This window comes from Crocodylus siamensis, chromosome 4 (genome assembly GCF_052110815.1).
Source record: "Crocodylus siamensis isolate JL-2025a chromosome 4, ASM5211081v1, whole genome shotgun sequence".
Taxonomy (NCBI): domain Eukaryota; kingdom Metazoa; phylum Chordata; order Crocodylia; family Crocodylidae; genus Crocodylus; species Crocodylus siamensis.
Genome location: NC_143398.1, coordinates 228,123,055 through 228,143,380, shown reverse-complemented (window position 1 = coordinate 228,143,380; position 20,326 = coordinate 228,123,055). Strand labels below are relative to the sequence as shown.

Sequence of the window (20,326 nt, the reverse complement as noted above, 5' to 3'; positions counted from 1 at the left end):
AAGGGAGCAGGAGAGCACACAAGCCTCCATGGCTCACCAAAAGCATCTGGGAATGTCTTCTTGCTAAAAAGGAGGCACACACCCAATGGAAAGAAAGGGTCATCACCAGGGAGGACTATTCTGTAGTTGCTCGGGGATGTAGGGGGGTAGTTAGGAAGGCCAAGGCAGAGATGGAACTGGAACTAGCTTCCCAGATTAAGGACAATAAGAAGTCCTTTTTTAAATATGATGGGGGTAAAAAGAAGGTCCTGGGTAATGTGGGGCCCTTGCAGGACGCGTTGGGAAACTTGGTCGTCACACCAGATGACAAAGCTAACATGTTTAATGATTTCTTTGCCTCTGTCTTCCTAAGTAGGGACCAGAACAGCCACCTCCCTCCTGGTCCTCCTCGGGACCCAGGGGAGGCACACCTGGGCCACGGGTTAGCGAGGATTTAGTTAGGGAGCTTCTGGAGGGGTTGGACGTATTCAAGTCAGCCGGCCCGGATGATCTCCCCCTTAGCATTCTAAAGGAACTGGCCGAGGTCATTGCAAGTCCCCTAGCACAACTTTACGAGCACTCGTGGTGCTCTGGTGAGGTACCAGAGGACTGGAAGAGGGCCAACGTGGTCCCCATCTTCAAAAAAGGCAGGAAGGAGGACCCGGGAAACTATAGGCCAGTCAGTCTTACCTCGATCCTAGGCAAGCTGTTCAAGAAAATTATGCTGGCACACATCCAGGAGGGGCCAGCAGGGGACTGCACGCTTAGGGGCAACCAACATGGGTTCATCAGTGGGAGGTCCTGTCAGACCAACCTGGTGGCCTTTTACAATCAGATCACCAGATCATTAGATGCAGGGGTAGCAGTGGATATAGTCTTCCTGGACTTCCTGAAGGCTTTTGACACTGTCTCTCACCCTGTTCTCATTAAGAAACTGGGGGGCTGTGGTGTAGACACCCACACAGTCAAATGGGTCGCCAACTGGCTGGAGGGCCGCACCCAGAGGGTGGTAGTGGATGGGTCCTTCTCAGCCTGGAAGGACGTGGGCAGTGGGGTTCCACAGGGCTCGGTCCTCGAGCCCGCACTGTTCAACATATTCATCAGTGATTTGGATGAGGGGGTAAAAAGCACCCTGTTCAAATTTGCTGATGACACTAAGATGTGGGGGGATGTGGGCACACTGGAAGGATGCAACAGGCTACAATCAGACCTAGACAGGTTACAAGGGTGGGCGGACGAGAATAGGATGGGTTTCAACACAGACAAGTGCAAGGTGATGCACCTCGGGAGGAACAACCGGCACCATACCTACAGGGATCTGGGGGTCATCATTGACTCCAAGATGAACATGGGCCAGCAGTGTGGGGACGCGGTCAGGAAGGCCAACTGCACCTTGGCATGCATCCACTGATGCATCTCGAGCAGGTCCAAAGAGGTGATCCTCCCCCTCTATGCGGCACTGGTCAGGCCGCAGCTGGAGTATTGCGCCCAGTTCTAGGTGCCACACTTCAAGAGGGATGTGGACAGCATGGAAAGGGTCCAGAGGAGGCCACTCGTATGATCAGGGGACAACAGGGCAGGCCCTACGAAGAGAGGCTATGGGACCTGAACCTGTTCAGCCTCCAAAAGAGAAGGCTGAGGAGGGATCTTGTGGACTGTTATAAACTAGTCAGGGGGAATCAGCAGGCATTGGGGGAGTCCCTGTTCCCCCGAGCACCTCCAGGAATGACCAGGAATAACGGTCAGAAGCTGCCAGATGGTGGGTTTAGGCTAGCTATCAGGAGGCGCTACTTCACAGTCAGGGCGGCTAGGGTCTGGAACCAGCTTCCAAGGGAAGACCCTGGGGGTCTTTAAGAGGAGGTTTGATGAACACCTTGCTGGGGTCATTGGACCCCAGTATTCTTTCCTGCCATGGCAGGGGGTCGGACTAGATGATGTGCTCAGGTCCCTTCTGACCCTAGAAACTATGAAACTGTGAAACTATTAAAAGGTGGCAACAGTTGGAAACACTATCATATTTTCCTACTTTTTTGACAAATGAATAGGATATGGCTTTTATTTGCAGATGTGTATGTAACAGTGGCATAGATTTACCCCAGCTCTCTCAAAATCATTCTGGGATAATATCTGTAGGTTTTTCTTGCATCCCTTATGCAGAACTATAACTCACTCCTTCCCTGGCTCCAAAATAACTGCCACTGAAGTGTTACCTTTATTGATGCATGCTTTTGTGACCACAGCATCACGTGTCCTCAAAACATGTCAGTTCAACACCGAAGAGTCTTTTGCACACAATTGGAATGAAGTCAGAAAAATGGGAAAGCCTAAACATAATGGGTGCCTATACATGAGGATGGAGGTGCCAGCACATTGGAGTGGACTTGATTAATCAAGTTTGCTGGAGCGTGGCAATTACTTTACGCCAGCAGCCTCCTGCATCTCATGTATCAGCATCCCCATGCTTAAAAATGGCGGCATGGGCACTTGAACTAAAGCTTGTCAAATGAACTTCAGTTCAAGCACCGCCACCACTGTTTTTAAGCATGGGGATGCTGATACATGAGATGCAGTGGTGCTTTAATTAGAGTGGCTCTTGGAGATGCTCTAATTAAAGCGCTGCCCTCCCACCCCTGGAGCACGTGTAAAAGTGCCTAATATGCAGAGGGTCTGATGGATCGAGCATGGGACAGGAAGCCACACATTCACAGTACCAGGCCTTGCTTTCTCATGTTGCTGTTATTTGACAGCTCTGACATTTTAAGGAACATTTTAAGTTTATTTAGCATAATTTATTTTGCATTACTACGACACATTTCTCATAAGGTGTCAGAGCTTCAAACTCTTCCTAGCTTTCAGATGAGTACTGTAACTTGTTTACTGAACTTACACGGATGGTGTCAGGATGAGTTAGTTGATAATCATTTAGTGATTGCTAACTGATTATTATCAATCGCTAATAATAATAGTCAGCAATTACTGCATACTATCTAAATGCTATACATGCAGTTTATGCCTAATATTTCTGTTTGTGCCTCAGGCATATTTTTACATGCTTTTAATCTGTACAACAGTTTCTGGGAATGATTATAATCCCACTCACACTAGTGTTAAATCCATTGGCTTAATGATGTTACTTTGGATTCCCAGTAGTGTAAATGAGAATCAAAAATCAAGTCCCTTGACATTTTTAATGCAGATTTATCAACTTGTCTGATATTAAGTGAAGCAAGAAGGAAGAACAGGGCCTTTATGTTTCTTCAGACATTTACTTAAACCAAAATCCCAAGGCAGGATACCCAAGGGGAAAACAGTTCTACCTCCTAGAGTCAATTGCAGAATGGAAGCCTTAGTTTGGTGACCAGGGATCATGTCATGCTGTTTTTCAAGAACTGTTTATTTTTCCTGAACAGTGACCAAAAGTGGATGATAACAGCAGTAACAATGATCTCAGCATGGATACCATGACCCTATAATTTCAGGCTGATAACAGTATGTTTACAAATACTGATATATCTTTTAATTTTAAAGCATTTTTTAAAAATCAAGGATCTAATTCTGACACAGGTATAAATTGTGAGTGTGCTCACTGAGGTCACACTGATGTAAAACCCAAATAAGCTCAATCTACCCTGAAACAATAAAGAATAGTAAGTACAAAAAGACTGTACAAATAACTGGCAAATACAAGAATACCAAGTGCCTGTCAAACTATAACTAGCATGCTAGCAATGGTGTTGAAACTGGAAAGCAAGAGAAGAGAACTCGATTACAGAGATCATAAAATAATCCTTCCCCTTGATGTCAGCTCCTTAAAGCAGAAAAGGCACAAAGAACTGGCTTTGAACAAACAAGCCTTTACAAGTGATGGATGTGGCACTGCTTTGTCCAGTAAAATTGCTGATTTACTAATAGGAAAAAAAATAAATCTTTTCCATTGACACCTACCTCTCTAACCTGTAAGGAAATTGCAAACAGACAGATATTGCTGTGACTCTGACTGATTAAACCAGTCTAGAGAAATCCCACGAATTCCTCACTAGCACTAATATAACGTGCAATTCAACTACTATTGCCCCTTAAGACATACTAATTTTCTTCTTCATGAAATAAAATTGCTATGAATATGTCCTATGATATGGCATGTTCTGATTTAATATATTCCCTTCCCAACAAGGAGAGTGATTAGATATTTTATCTAAAGCACAACAGAATAAATAGCATTAGTGAAATCCGGTTCTGTTTAACTGCCTCAGACCTTCCTTTTCATTACACTGCCTGCAAAACTAAGGGACTATTGATGCTACTGCTAACCTTAGAAACATCTTAGACTGCATATTATTTTATGGGAAATATGTAAAAACACACAAAACCCTAAAAGTAGATAATAATAGAGATATTTTTCAGACAATAATTTCCCCAACTGTATGAAACGTCATGTGTTTTCTGATACCGGGTATGGCTCTCCTGAAAGTTATGTTGGTGTAAATGAAAAATAAGTGTATTGATGGCTAGTAGATGTAAAGTAGAAAGAAGAATAGGTTCACACCTTATATATGAACTAATAGGAGTGTGCGACACTTTGGTCTGCAATTTGATTCAGAGAAGATTCAGCTCAATTCAGAGGCCAAATCGCCAAATCCAACTTGAATTGGGAAAAGCAAAAAAACTTTTGAATTGATTCAGAAAAGATTTGGAGATTCAGAAGGCAGACTTTCAGGGGAACAGAAACAGAGAAGAGGGAGGAGAGAAGTGGTGCTGGCTCCTACCCTGGGGGTCTTTAAGAGGAGGCTTGATTTACACCTTGCTGGGGTCATTTGACCCCAGTACTCTTTCCTGCCATGGCAGGGGGTCGGACTAGATGATCTGCTCAGGTCCCTTCCAACTCTAGAAACTATGAAACTATGAGGGAGAGCAGAGGGGGAAAGACTGACATCTCTAGCTGGCCAGTGACTGTGATCTTTCCCTGAGTCCCTTTCCAATCACAGTGCTCTGGCAGAAAGATCTGGAAACAACATATAAGACTCTGTCTGCAACCTTTATGTGCTTTTGGTGAGCTGTTTCTGCCTAAGCAATGGCATCTGAAAGGTACTAGACGCTTAGCTTCCTCCCTAATCAGTCTCTTGCTTCTTTCTGTTCTTGGAAAGGATTGGACATAGCTTACTAACTAGAATCCCTCTACTTATCCCTATCCAATCCATTTCTTTCAATTTATATTTGTTCTTGGGTTTTCTTCCCCCACACGTTTTAAAAAGGAAGCCGTTTTCCCTGGCAGTGTGATCCATCACTGTGCAGGAAAGCACATACATTACACACATGCACACACACATACATGCATCATAGAAGAAGTCAGAGATTATTAAACACAACACAGAAGAAGTCAGACAGTCATAGAAGAAGAGATTATATATAATTATTATTAGTTATAGTTGTAAACACAACACAGAAGAAGAACTCAGACACAGTCATATACCAGAGAAGAAGAAGAGATATTATTAGTTAGCTACACACACAGACACATTTTCCAGCACAAGAAAGATTAATATGAAGTGTGCTGGAAAGGTAGGCACCAGGTCTTCTGTCAGGGGAGGGAGAGGAGGTAGATGGAGAGCTAGAGCTGCAAGTTCCTCCCTTTCCCCCAAAATAGAGCTGCATCCTCTTTCCTGGCAGCAATGAGTCTTCTGCTGCCAGTGGAAGCAAGGAGATGGGAGTAGTACCTGTTCCTGCACCTGCACCACCTCTCCTAACACCAGAAATAGGCAACAGCAGCGGAATGACAGTCTCCTCCACCCCAGTTTCATCTCCCAGCATGAGCCTTCCACTGCTACAGGGGGAGCTGGATCTGGAACAAGGGGACCTGACCACCCTCACAAAAAGAAATTCTGGGGAATGAGGGGGGATCTGAGTTTGTGCTCCACACCCCTCAAAATTTCCTTAGATCCAGTTCTCCTTCTCTGGAAAGCAACTTGGAGGAGGTTGAGATTGAGGTTGTGGAGGCAAGTGGCTCAGCTGAGTCAGCTCCTCCTCCTGTTGTGCCTCTGCCTGCTGAGGAGGGGAATAAAGCAGGATCCAAACCCTCAAGCCAGAAGTGGGGGGAGGGGTAGCATAGTGTGGGATCATTTTGAGGTAGCATATGATCCCAGGTACGCTATGGCCAGCACTGCTGCAGGCAGATTAGCCGGGGAAGGAGATGAAACACTTCACCACCATGGCGATGCTGCTGCATCTCAGGAGGCAGCAGCCCCTGCCCTTCTTCCTCCTCAGCCTGGCACCGGTGGGAGTGTGCTCAAAAGGAAGTCCCCTCTCTCACTCCAAAGCCCCTGTACCCCCAAAGCAAAGGCAGGCCACCTTGGACCAGTGGGCAAAAGCTGCAGACAAAGTGGAGTCCGTTGCAAGGGTGAACAAAGTCCCCCAGAGCTTTGGGGAGATGCTTGCTCTGGATGGCCAGTCCTTCTCCTTAATTGAGCAGCCAGGGTTTAGGTGGCTCATGGTGCTCGGGGCCCCATACTACCCAGTACTGCCTTTAGAACAGGGGTTCTTAACCTTTTTTGTGCCATGGACCCTTTTGGCAGTCTGGTGAAGCCTATGGACCCCTTCTCAGAATAATGAGCATCTGTAGACAGGAAGACTGTGATCACGTGCAATCTTGTGGCGGGTCTAATAACTACCATGATTTCAAAGTAGTGATGAGTGTAAACAATATTTCAAGATATCTGCAACAACTGTAATGTGATATGAAAATATCTGTGATTTCTATTGGTGACAAAGTCACAGGTACTGCTAATACTACTGTGGTTTGTTGCCTACATTCATAATTGAAGGAAATGCTACATTTCAGTTAGAGGTTAGTGAAAATAAAGATGTAATTTTTTTCCCATCGAACTTCATGGACCCCCTGAAATCTATCCACAGACCCCTTGGGGGTCCGTGGACCCAACACTAAGAACCCCTGCTTTAGCAGGATGGTGGTGCCCTCCCTATATGAGGCATGCAGGGAGTACTTGAGGGAGGAGCTACATGAGCCAGGGCTGCAGGTAGCCCTGCACTTCACCTCGGACATCTGGAGCAGCCAGGGTGGAGATCATGCCTACCTCTCCCTCGCAGGGCACTGGTGAGATCAGTCAGGCCACTGGTAGTCTCTTCTTCAAGCTGAGGTGATGGATGAGTCCCACATGGCAAGGGAGATCTTGGTGGCCATGAACTGCATGGTGCAGGGGTGGCTTATAGGGCAGGGTGAGCTCACCTGTGGGTTCATGGTCACCAACAGTAGGACCAGTATGGTCAAGGCCATCTGTAATGCCAATTTTGTTGGCATCTACTTTGTGGCACACAAGCTGCACTTCATAGTTAGGGATGCATTGGAGGAGGACAGGGCTACTGGTAATGGTGCCATTACTACCACCCAGCTGATTTCAAAATGTAGGAAGGTGATGGGCTACTTCCACTGCAGCACCAAGTGGGGCAAGATGCTGAGGGAGAAATGGGCAGAGCTGAGCATCCCTCAGCACAAGATCATGCAGGATGTGGAAACTCAGTGGAACTCCACATACCTGATGCTCAAAAGGCTGGTGGAGCAACAGAAGGCCATCCATGAGATGGCCTTGGTTGGGGAGATTGGAATCAGTGACCCCCTTAACAAAGCAGAGTGGGATACCATCTCCTAGATCTTTGTGGTTCTCAAGCCCTTCCTCAAGACCACTGAGACCCTCTGTGCTGCCAATGCCCTCCTTAGCCAGATGATCCCTGCAGTGACGGAACTGGAGAACGAAATGAAGAAGTTCCAGGGGATCAATGTTTCTGGCTGGGGCAAGCTGATGTCACCAGACATGCAGGCACTGGTGAGATGGCTGAAGGAGGGCATCAGAAGGTGGCTGAATTCATTGCGGTCCACAACAGATCACATGGTGGGCATGTGCAACCCAAGGGTAAAGGGGAGCATGTGCACTGGCAGCATCAAAACCCTTGATCACTGGACAGAGGTGCTGGTCAACAGAGTCAGGGAGGCAGAAGGACAGAGGTGAGGGGACATGGAAGAGGGCAATCCACGTTCCTGTGCCAGTACTCCAAGCACCAGCCAGTCTTCTCCATGCCAGCCCCTGCCAATGTGGGCGAAGGACATGGCTTCAATGTTGGGGTCCAGATACACCAGACTCCGGCCTTGGGCAGGTAGCACCAAGGATTCATTGAGGACATGGAGCTGCTTCATGTGGAGCTGCTGGGCGGCAACCACGTGCACCCCCTGAGTGTGGCAGTGCACCGCTTGCAAAAAGGCGCCACCAACACCATTGGCAGTGCCTGCAGACAATTGCTGCTTGCCACCCCACCACTGACAGCTGGCTGCCACTGCTGGCCACCGCTGCCAGCACCAGCAGTGGCTGTGGGTGGTTGCCAACCCTTGGTTGGCACTTGCCACACCCCAACCCCCACTGCCAACAGCACCGGCAGTGTCTGTGGGAGCTCCCCTGCTTACCACTGCCATGCTTCTGCCCCTGCCCCATGCCCCCCCAGCCACCAGGGTCATGTGCTGTTCATGACTGCAACCTCTTGGCCTATTGGGCAATGCACAGCCAGATGTGGCAGGATCTGGCAATGGTTGCCTGGGAACACCTGTCCTGTCCACCAACCAGTATTCCAAGCAAGAGGGTGTTCAGCATTATGGGACATGTTGTGACACCCCACTGCACCTCCTTGGATCCTCATTTGCTGGAACAGCTGGTGTTCCTGAAGGTGAATCTCCCATTGCTGGGGTTCCTCAAGCTCCACCTGCAAGTGGAGTGAGTGGTGCCCTCCTTACTCCATCTGCATCTATTTCCATTTTATTTTTTTAAACCAGTTAGTGCCCTGCTCTCTGAGCTGGAGGCAGCACTCACTGCATCACCAATCATCAGGGAAAGAACATGTCCATGCTGAGCTTCTGTGCCAGGAGGTATGGGCTGGGCCTGTGGGGAAGGAGGAGGCCCCAGGTCCTGGGCATGACCACTAAGATTTCACCCTGCCAGGGTCAGGAGACCTGGTGGGACTGATGGTGGTGTGGCAGTCCCAGGAAATGGCAGGACTGAAGATCCTTCTGGTGAACGGTGGGTAGGAAGCACCACCCACACACACATGTACACACACACACACACACACACACACACACACAGTCCTGCCTGGGGAAAGCCCAGACCCATCACATCTTTGACAGGCCTGAGGCTTGCTGGTTGCAGTGGAGGTGTGAGGCTCCAGGTGAGCTTAGCTTAGTTGCCTGGGACGCCATCTTTTGGGTTGGAAAACCCTTTGTCAGGCTGAGTAAGCACCTGCAGTTGGTATAAGCTGTTCCTGGATGAAAGGAATAGTAAAGAATAGTAAAGAAGCCACAGCCTGGCATGCAATGTAGGCAAGAAATCCAGTCAGTGAAAGTGGAACTGGAGGTGTCAGGGGGTGAAAAACGGGTTGGGGTAGGGGGGGAGGGGGATGTAGCAGGTAAAAGTGGAGAGCTGCCTGGGGAGTCAGATGTCTGGCAGGGTGTAGTGTGTCATAAATCCAATGCCTATACAGAGTCCATGAGTTTCTGTACCTAGGAGGCTGATGAAGTGAAGTTCATAGGCCTGGCTGTGAAAAGTGGTTTGTAAATTTCCTTTCTGGATCAGGCCTGAAAGACTGGAGACAGAGTGGTTACTTTATCGGAAATGTGCCCCAACAGGTAGTTAGGTATTCTTGTCTTTGATAGATTCTGGTGCACAGCTGGTGGGGGTACTGGCGATATGTTTGCAGGTTTTGTTTTGAGCTGTAGGAAGTTGGCTTCTGGTGATGAGGTTAGCAAGGTTCGGTGCTTGTTTGAATTTACCTACCACTTTTTACAGCCAGGCTTATGAACTTCACTTCATCAACCTCCTAGGTACAGAAACCCATGGACTCAATATAGACATTGGATTTATGACACACTACAACCTGCTGGACATCTGACTCCCCAAATAGCTCTCCACTTTCACCTGCTATACCCCCTTTCTCCCCTAACCCAGCCTGTCTGTCTGTCACCTCCCCGATGCCTCCATTTTCACTTTCACTGACTGGCTTTCTTGCCTGTATTGCATGCCAGCCTCTGGCTTCTTTATTATTCCTTCCATCCAGAAACAGCACGCTTCCTTAGCCTGACAAAGGTTTTTTCAACCTGAAAGCTTGCTAAAATATATTTTCCTCTAACTATTCAGTTGGTCTGCTAAAAGATACCAGTTTGACCCAAATAACCTTGTCTGCCAGTCATGTCCTTAGACCAACACCCCTAGCACCTGACCGGAAAGACGCAGGGCCCTGGGCACATCTAAGCCCCAGGACTGGGGCTGGCAGGGAGAGCTCTCTGGTACCTGCTGGAGAAGAAGCTCCTGCAGGAGAGGACAGAAAGGCTCTGTGAGAGTTTGGCTGCCTGAGATGCTAATGCTACTGTGCTGGAGTGCAGTTTAATACCTGTTGTTATTTAAAGTGGTGGACCAGACTGAGGCTGTAGAGGAGGAGGATACCTAACTGGGGCATGCTAACATGTCATGTACTGGCTCCAGCACCAGTGAGGGCATGCCTTAACACAAACACAGTGTCACCCGTGTCATGAGTTTTGCCTGTCAGCAGCCTGAGGTACAGTGTCCCAGAAACTCCTGCACCTGTTTCCTTAAAATGTGGTAGGCTTCATGCCCTCAGAAGGGGATACCATCCCTGTATTTTTTATCTGAATCAGCCACAGAATGACAAAATTATAGGTATTTCACTGTTTCCTTGTTATAGTCTATGACCAGCTCTGCAAATCTCTCCAAATCAGAAGCAAATCTTCCAAAGCTGATTTGGCCGAATCAATTTGGGACAGTGATTTGAACCCCTGAATTGATTCACTGTCCTCTGAATCAGCCTCCAAATCAAATACTTCCCTATTTGCACAGGCCTCCTAACTGTAGTAGATGTAAAGTCCCTGTAAACTGAAATGCGAACGAATGTATAAACAAGCATGAGCAGAATCAAGCCCTGTTTTCTTGACCGAGTAGATAAACCCAGCTCAGAAACTAATCTTTGGCATTGTCCAGTTAACAGTAACTCAAGCACATCAATAGATTTTCCCTTATCACCTATCAGTGCTCAGTAAATAGCACTCTGGTATTCCTAGATCACAGTAGAAGGACATGAATGTTTGTTTTCTCATCAGAAACTGATTTAGGAAACAGTTTTCTATTGGTAGTTTCTATTGGTATTTTCTCCTCAGATAATCTACAAAAGCAGTTTGGTAAAGTTGGGCATTTTTGCGATTTCTGTATCAAAATATTCTTATCCCTTAAATCATGACAGCTGGATACAAGTCAAAATTGTCCAAAAAAAAAAAAAAAAGAGAAGAAAATGGAAATTAGGAAAATAGCTTTAGGTTTAAAAATTCAGGAGTTGGAAACAACTGGATGTAATCTGAGCGCCTTCTCAAGCAAAATCTTAGAGAGGATTTTATGTCTTTAATGAATGATAGCACCAGTTGCAAGGTAGGGAAGCTGTTATTCAAACAATGGGATTTCACAATAATCATAATCCATAAATATACAGGATTGTGATTGAAAGCTCATTTTAATTGTCAGTCTTATACAAATTTTCCTCTTAAATCAATAGAAAATTTATGAAAAAGTTAAATAGAGCATTTTAACTATATGTTAAGATGCAATGCTGCAGCAGCATTTTCCTTTGTTTATAATTATTAAAGCAAACTGCTTTAATACCTTGAAATGCACGTTTTTAGAGTTCTGGGTTGACAATGGAATCTAGATCAATGATACAAGAAAGACCCAGAGGAATGCTGTGTTGGTGCATGTAGTATGCAATGAAGAAATCACTACCGTTACCCATTAACCAACACATAGGAGAAATAAAAGACATATGCATATCTCTGTGGAACACCTGGAATTTATAAACAGAAAATTGACAACTCTTAGCACTTACTAAAGTCAATGGGCTCAAAGAACGTGCAGGTCACTTTGATTTAGGTGCCTAAAACATCTATGCTTATAACAAAAAAGCCCTGATACTTATGTCAGTGTTTTCAAAGATATTATAGTTGGTGAAGCTGAAAGGCATGAGGACCTGGCCTTTGCTTCTATATCAGGAGGCTAAGAATAACAGTAAAAATTCTCATGTTATATATAGAATGGGTCAGTGTAAGGTTCTGATATATCCACAAATTCAGTCTTCTATGATCTCCAAAATACTTAAGCTGTTCTATTTACAACTGAATCCTAAAGTTCATCTTTGGGTTTTTCTTTTTTCTCCTTGAGTGTGCAATCTCTGCCATACAGATTGCTTTTGAAAGAAGTATGTATTAGTTTTAGATCTAGATATTGGGGAAATATGGTAAATCTTGCTTGGAGCTATGAATGGCAAGCATGAATCATCACAAACTGCACCTCCTCGATAAGTTTATATTTTTAGAAAATATACAAGTTCTTCCATTAACAGTTCTGTAAGTACAGTGTAAGTGTATCTGATTTACCCTACCAGTATCTGAGGTTGTAGAGCACCTGCCCTATGACATGACATGTGAACAACCTTCAGGGCACGTACCATATATCCTAACATTTAATTAGCAGCAAGGTGCAGCTCTGGGTAATAACAGAATGTACAATGATTTTTTTTTTTTTGCTCAAATGTTTTTACAGCCTCATCGAGTCATAGAACAATCAATATCTGACTTTGTGATTATGATAAATTAGGTAACACTGTCATGACTACATACTTGTTGCTAGAAAGAAGAGAAAAAATATTTGGTTTTGTTCTTGTGACCCATATATTCAGAGCGCCTGGGTAAAATGAATTTGCTGTTCAAAGGCCGGGTAACAACTATACTAACTGGAAAATTTGCTTCCTTTTTGATTATGTGAATTAACATAGTACAGTAAGGGTGTATACAGCTGTATCTTGCACTCAGTCTACATTCATGTAATTTTAAGCTTCATGAACATAGCATGTACAGCAATTGGTTGCTCTTGGGAGCCACTCGGGGAACCCACTTCAACTACTTTGCAGTGAAGAAATGGGTAGGCAGGATCAGGGGTGGGGCTAGCGGGTCTTCAGGGGGGTTTAGTGAATCAAGGAGGCTGGTGGGATTGGAGGGGGCTGGCAGGTTTACAGTGGGGTGTCCACTTGGGGAAGGAGTGTTCAGGGGCTAGAAATAGTCAGGGTCAGAGACATGTAATAGCGCAACCTTGAGAATGAGGCAAGTGATTCGGCTTTCCCTGCCCTGGTGCAGTGCTGCAAGGAATGCATACAAGCATTTGCAAGATTGGCCTAACCATTTCTTATATCCGGTTAACCTGATCTTAGTTAAAATCAGCGCACCTCTGCAGGTGAACTGACTTAGTGCACATCAGTTTTTGGGTGATTTAAGCTCTCTGCTCCCCTGTATGATGGACATTGTGTAGATACCTGTAATAGTTTTAGATATAAGTTGTTAGATTGGTCCCGGGATTGCAGGAGGGAACAGCAGAACTGTAGGCAGGATATTGCTCTCTAAATAAACAAGCTTTATTTTTTTATAAGCTTAACTTTGTAATATTTTGACAACTACAAATGGTACCAGGAGTGGGCTGTGAAGAAAGACAAAACAAATGAGAATCCCAGAATTCCAGGGGAGTTAAACCTGTCCATCAATGCAGCAGAAAACTGGAAGAAATTTAAGCAGAGCTTCACTATATATGTGATGGCCAGTGGAGCTACAGAGAAGGAACATTCACTCTAGATAGCATTTTTTTTTTAAATACAGCAGGTCCAGGAGATCTGTCTCTTTATAGTGGCCTACAACTATCAGACGCAGAACAGAAAAGCAGTGGCACAGTAATTAAAACATTTGAGGAATATTGTATAACCAAACAAACTTAAACCTTTGAACAGTATAATTTCCACATGAAACAGCAGACAAAATGTCAGACAATAGAGTTTGTCAAAGACCTCAGATTGCTGAGCCACACATGCAAATTTGGAGACCTAAAAGAGTCCATGATCAGAGACCAAATAATATACCAAATTGGGCGTAAGGGATACAAGCCTCAGAAAAAGACAGCTAGAGGATCCTGAGCTTAATTTGGAAAAGGCAGTTAGAATGTGCTAAGCAGCTGAGATAATTAATGCCAGGCTGCAGAAGTTGGAGGGAAAAATAGAACAAGCTGAACTAGACAGGATTACAAGACTGCAAAAACCTAAGGCAATACACAAACAATACAGAAAGGAGGACATCACTATGAAGCAGGTAAGCAGAGGCCAGAGAGAATTGCTTGAAGAAACAATGGTTAGCTGCAGATGCTGTGGGGGTTACCACAAACCCAGGCAATGCCCTGCATTTGGTAAGCACTGCAACAAATGCAAAAGATTCGATCACTTTGCAAGAGGTTGCAGAAAGGAGCAGGATGCACTACGCAAGAAACACCAGGTGCATTCTCTATACAATGAGGAGAAGGAAGAATTCCTCATTGGCACAATGCAAGAAGTTCATTCTTCTGAGGATTGGACAATCGCCCTGGACACCAATGGACTAATGGTAACTTTTAAATTAGACACATGTGCACAGGGCAATGTAATACCAGATTATATTATTAAAAAAAAATAAGAACTAAACCTGTGTACTATAAGGATAAGAAAGTAAGACTTAGAGCATATAATGGGAACATGATTGTAACCAACAGTGTTTGTGCATTGCATGTCAGACACAAAGGTAATATATTAAAAATTCAGTTTGTCACAGTCCCAGGAAAGCTCTTGCCAATTACTGGGTTGCAAATGTATAAAACTTTAGGTTTAATTAAGAGAATGGATACCACTGAGGGACTAGAAAGCAAGAATATAGAAGGAGAATGTTATGATGTGTTTCAAGGCATAGGGAAACTGCCAACTGAGTACAAGATAGAATTAAAAGAACCAAATACTGCCACCAGACATGCTTCAAGAAATGCTCTCCTTGTACTAAGGGAGAAACTGAAAAAAGAATTAGCTAGTTTAGTTAACATGGATATAATAGAAACAGTAGAGCACCTAACTGCTTGGGTTCACTCACTGATCATAACAGAAAAAAAGATGGCTTCTTGAGATTGTGTCTGGATCCTAAGCAAATGAACAGGTACATCAAAAGGGAACATTTTCCCATTTGCACAAGGGAAGGGGTTTTGCCAACATGCCAAAAGCTAAATATATCTCAACTTTGGATGCCTCTTCTGGGTTTTGGCAAGTTCCCTTAGAAAATAATAGCACTAGATTATTTACCTTCGATATGCCCTTAGGAAGGTATTACTTTTATAGGCTCCCTTTTTGGACTATGTTCTGCATCTGAAGTATTTCACAGAAAGGCGCAACAAATTTTTGAAGGTCTTGATGGAACTATGGTTTATAGTGACAATTTATTAGCTGGGGGAAATACTGTGGAAGAACATGACTTGAGGCTAAGAAAAACACTAGGAAGTGCTTGCAGAGTAGGTTTGAAACTGAACAAACAAAAATGCAAATTCAGGGTCAAAGAAATAACATATCTGGGAGAAAAGATCTCTGAGAAAGGGTTGCAAATTGATCCTGCAAAGATTAAAGCCATTATAAACATGCCACCCCTATGGATAAAGGAGGAGTGCAAAGATTACTGGAAATGATCAGTTTTGTATGGAAATAGCTACCAAATTTAGCAGAGCAGACCAAACACCTTAGATCACTCCTACAAAAGAATGCTGTGGATATGGGAACATGAAGATGAAGCTGAATTCAAAAACTTGTGGGAAAAAATAATGAAAGCTCTGGTACTAAAATACTGTGACCCTAAAAGACCCATTACATTGTCAGAAGATGCTTCTAAAGAAAGCATTGGAGCAGCTTTGCTTCAAAAACATGGGGATAGCTAGAGATCAGAGTGTCTATATGCACAAATTGAGAAGGAAAGTTTAGCTTTGGTATATGGCTGTAAGAAAGTTCATATATTCATCCAAGGGAAGCCTGTAATAGCTGAAAGTAATCATACACCTTTGGTAACTATAGCAAGGAAAGGATTATCCGATATGCCACCCAAATTACAGATACTTTTCTTTGACTGCAAATGTATGTTCTAGACATACAGTACACACCAGGAAAACATCTACTTATTGCAGATACATTGTCTAGACCATATGACACCATGGAAAATGACAGAATTCCAGACTCAGACATAGTACATGTTAATCCAATTAAAAGAGTGATTCCTGTCACAGATAAAATGTGGGTACTAATTGTAGAAACTACTGCTCAGGCCACTACATTGCAAAAAGTGATAACAGCTATTTGTGTTGGTTGGCCTGGAAAACACATTACTTATCCTCTACTCTCAGTTCAAGGAAGAGCTGTCACTATTGAATGGCATTTTGTTCAAAGACTCACAATTTGTTGTTCCAATAATGCTAAAGACAGACATGTTAAACAGAATACGTGACATCTAGGCACTGAAAAATGCAAAAAGGAGAGCAAGGGGTGCTCTATATTAGAAGATGCTGTAAGGGCTTGTACAATGTGCCTAAAGTACAGATCAGTGCAAAAAAAGAGCCCCCGATGGTCATGGAGGAGCCTCTAACTCTGTGGCATCAAGTGTGCATTGACTTATTCATACACAAAGGAAAAAATACGTATGTGCTGGATTATTAGTCTCACTATCCTGAAATTGCATTGCTTGAAAGCACAACAGCAAACCAGGTTATAACTTACATCAAATCGATTTTTGCTAGACATGGGATACCACAAATTGTGAGAACAGACAACAGACCTCAATTCAACTGTCCTGAGTTTAAAAAGTTTGCAAACAAATATGGATTACATCACAACGCTTCAAGTCCTAAATACATACAATCCATGGTCTGGTGGAAAACGGAGTACTAATAGTGAATAAATTGTTGAAAAAAGCTACAGATTCACACACCAATGTTTACCTGTCACTCTTAAATTACAGAGCAACACCCATGACACATGGATTATCCCCAGCAGAAATGCTGCTTAATACTAAACTCAAAACCAGGCTGCCAAATCTTGTGGATGAGGCTCATCAGAATGAAAAGCAAGGCATGAAACCATTTGAATTCAACAAACTCAAAAAAATGGTACTATGACAGGGTTCCAAGGGGTTACCACAACTGCACAACAAAGGTATGGTGCTTATTTCAGATGGATGAATGTGGAAACAAAAAGCACTAGTTTCCCATCAAGTATCTCCCACATCCTATAAAGCAGTCACACTGGAAGGACAGGTGCTAAGAAGAAACAGACAACACTTGCAGCTCATGAAGGGGAGAAAAGAAGCAGCATCACAAGATTCACCAAAGGAAATGGAGCTAACACGAAAGCAAAAAGAAATGACAGAGAAGATTGGAAATGACACAGAAATAGACATCTGAACAAGGAAACCCATAAGAAGTGAACCAATAAGGACTGAGAATGCAGAGAAACTGAGAAGATCACTTAGAGTTAAAAAGCCAACACAGACTAATCAAGGCCTGTTAAAATATGCTTTAACTATGGGTTGAACTAAACTGCCAGTGTTAGTATTATATGGGGATGTGTTACGTGTAAAGCTGGGAGATGTGTGGATACTTTAAGTTACATATCAATCATTACGTTGTCTTGGGGATTGTGGGAGGGAACAGAAGACCTGTAGGCAGGGCACTGCTCTCTGAATAAATAAGCTTAATTGTTCCAGAAACTTAACTCCTTAATCTTTTGAGAACTATACAGACACAGTTGGGTCAATTTAATTTAAATGAAGATGGGGTGATTTCATGGCATCCATGAAGTCCTGGTCCATAGAACTTTTCCTTGGTCAGATGGCTTAGTGAATCTGGGTTATTTTACCTCAGACAAGATCATGACTTGGAGAGAGTTGAGTATTCCTGATCTGGGCTTTTTTTAGACTCCATCTATATTCAGACCTGTGATTGAGCACTATATGTAACAGTATACAGTATGTCATAGTGTGATACTAAAACTAGAGGTGCACTGCTATAGATTTTTGGGGCCAATACCAAGAGCTGATTTTTACAGTGGCATATTGGCTGATACCTATCCGATTTCCAATACAGTATGGAGAGCTGTGTGCAGCTGGTAAGTCTGTTGTGGTGGGAGCAGAGTGGGGAGGAAAGGGCAGATCAAGGCTCCCACTGTGAGGGAGGGAGTGGCGCTGGGGCAGGCACTACACAGCTGGGCTGAGGTGGGGCATGGGACAAAGCCACAGCTCATCTGGGGAGTGTGGGGGCAGGGGTGGTTTGTGCTGCTGTGCGCACCCCAGGAGGGCATGGGGGGGGCACTTGTCCCTGGATCTGTGCAGGGCAGGGGAGCTGCTGCTGCAGGCTGGAGCCAGGGCTATGTCAGGCTCTTTGTGGCAGGTGCGTGGGCCAGGCTGTGCTTGGGGCAGGCAGCGGCAGCACTGGGAGGAGGCTATGGGGTGGGGGTGGAGGGCTGTGGCCACCCCAAAATTTGCCATAGCTCCCCTAATCCTCCTTCTCAACACTGTAGCCACCCAACCTGAGTGCAGCCCGGCCCAGCCCCCATCAGCTCACTGTGAAGAGCTCGGCACAGCCCCAGCCTGTAGCAGCAGCTGGCCCTGCCCTATGCAGATCCAGGGGCACAGCCCCCGCCATGCCTTCCCAGGGTGTGTGCAGCAGTGGGACCTGCTCCCTCTGACCCCCCGGATGAGCTGCGGCTCTGTCCTGCACGCTAATCCACCCGAGCTGGGCAGTGCCTGCCCCAGCCCTGCTCCCTCCCTCACCGCAGGCACCTTGATCTGCCCCCCCGCCTTCCCTCCCCCATCCACCACAACAGACTCACCAGCTGCACACAGCTCTCCAAGCTGCTGGGCTGTGCTCCTTGCTGCCTACATGCTGCACTGCAGTTCCACACATGCACAGGCCATTTATCAGCCACATCAGGCCGATTTCTGATACAGCCAATTGTCTTTATATCAGTGCCAATCTGATATCAGACCGAAGTATCGGTGCACTTCTAACTAAAACAGTTCACATTTTCTTATAACCTTTATCTACAAAAGCATTTTAAAATCTCAGAAGGTTAAAGAGCGAGTACCTGGTTGTTGGGCTTTTGTACAGATTCTGCCATTTCCGAAAAAGCCTGTTGGGCACCGGCCACAAATATACCCAATATAAGGAGGTTTACGATCAATACATATGACTCCAGGGAAACATGGCCTATTAGTACACGTAGTAATAGGTGGCAGAGATGCTGTGTGACCTAAAAAAAACCCAATAACCTTTCTTATTATTTTTTAAAGCAAATCAATATTTAAAGTAAAACAGTGACTATATAAGCCCAGCCCAAGGCTTTTCATTAATTTCTTCTTTTAAAATATAATTAACTAGAATGTTCCCCAAATCTTATGCCAAACATAAGAATATCCTGAAGGCACAGTATATCAGAACAGCTGTTTCTCATTAAAGCAAGATTTATTAGTCTTCTAATTATGTGTTTTAAAGTTTATTACTCAAAGTTGCTTGGCATTTATTATGGATAGATAGAAATGGCAATTTTCAGCACAAGTAAAGAATTAACTTAGTGAGAAAATGCATTATTCAGATGTCCCTTATTTTTATAATTACAGTCATATCACCAAACCTTGCCTTACCCATATCTTAGTTTGAGGAATATCAGTGTTTTTGATCTTGGCTACTTTAACTACTTTAGCTTAATTTTGCCGAACAGGACAATGCGACTAGATAGCATTTTTTCACACACAGTTACTGCATGTGAAGTGCATCAAATGGCCCCTGGATAGAGAACAAATGATGTGTAAAACTTAGTGGTGGCTGGGGTTCTTTTAAAAATTATCTTCAGTGTGGTACGGATCTGACTCAAATATTTGCAGTATAGTAGCCAATTATAGGCCTTATGCTTATATTTCTTGAATGCACTACAAGCTCTAGAAAGGTGGGATCCATACCAGTTTGCATTGTTGTGTCAGTAAGAGAGTGCAGGGTTTTGCATTTAAAAAGCCTGGAATATTTCATTCATTGGTGCTTCTAGTACTATTTTGCTTGCTGTAGACACTCAAGTTGTGGAAGAAATATATATTCAGGCCTTGAGTACAGGCGGTGGTGTGGTATTCACACTAGATTCTTAATATTTTAAATTTTGAGTCCATTAAAATTCTCTTTTAGCTGGACAGGACAAGGAATGCAGGACGAGATTGCTGGCTACCCACACGTAAGGGTTACTTCTTACTAGACATTTCCCTTTTCCTTTAATGTCAGTAAAACAACCAAAACATGCCTTCACAGATAAACACAAAAAGAGATCTCAGAGCTGAACATCATTCATTTTTATTATCTCCACTAGTGGTTGCCTTATCATTATCATG

The 20,326-nt window shown here is 44.2% G+C and overlaps 1 protein-coding gene across 4 annotated transcripts in view; it reads right to left on the bottom strand.

The window, feature by feature from the left end:
- The window catches only part of LOC149867628 (von Willebrand factor D and EGF domain-containing protein-like), a 350,434-nt gene that overhangs the window by 85,505 nt on the left and 244,603 nt on the right, over positions 1-20,326 (bottom strand). For 3 of the 4 annotated variants that reach the window (XM_090045830.1, XM_090045828.1, XM_090045829.1), the window contains exon 21: positions 19,039-19,203. The exons of the other annotated variant lie outside the window; for it this stretch is intronic. In XM_090045830.1, the coding sequence (XP_089901956.1) occupies positions 19,039-19,203 (165 nt within the window). The remainder of the gene's footprint in view (positions 1-19,038; positions 19,204-20,326) is intronic. 4 annotated transcript variants of the gene reach the window in all.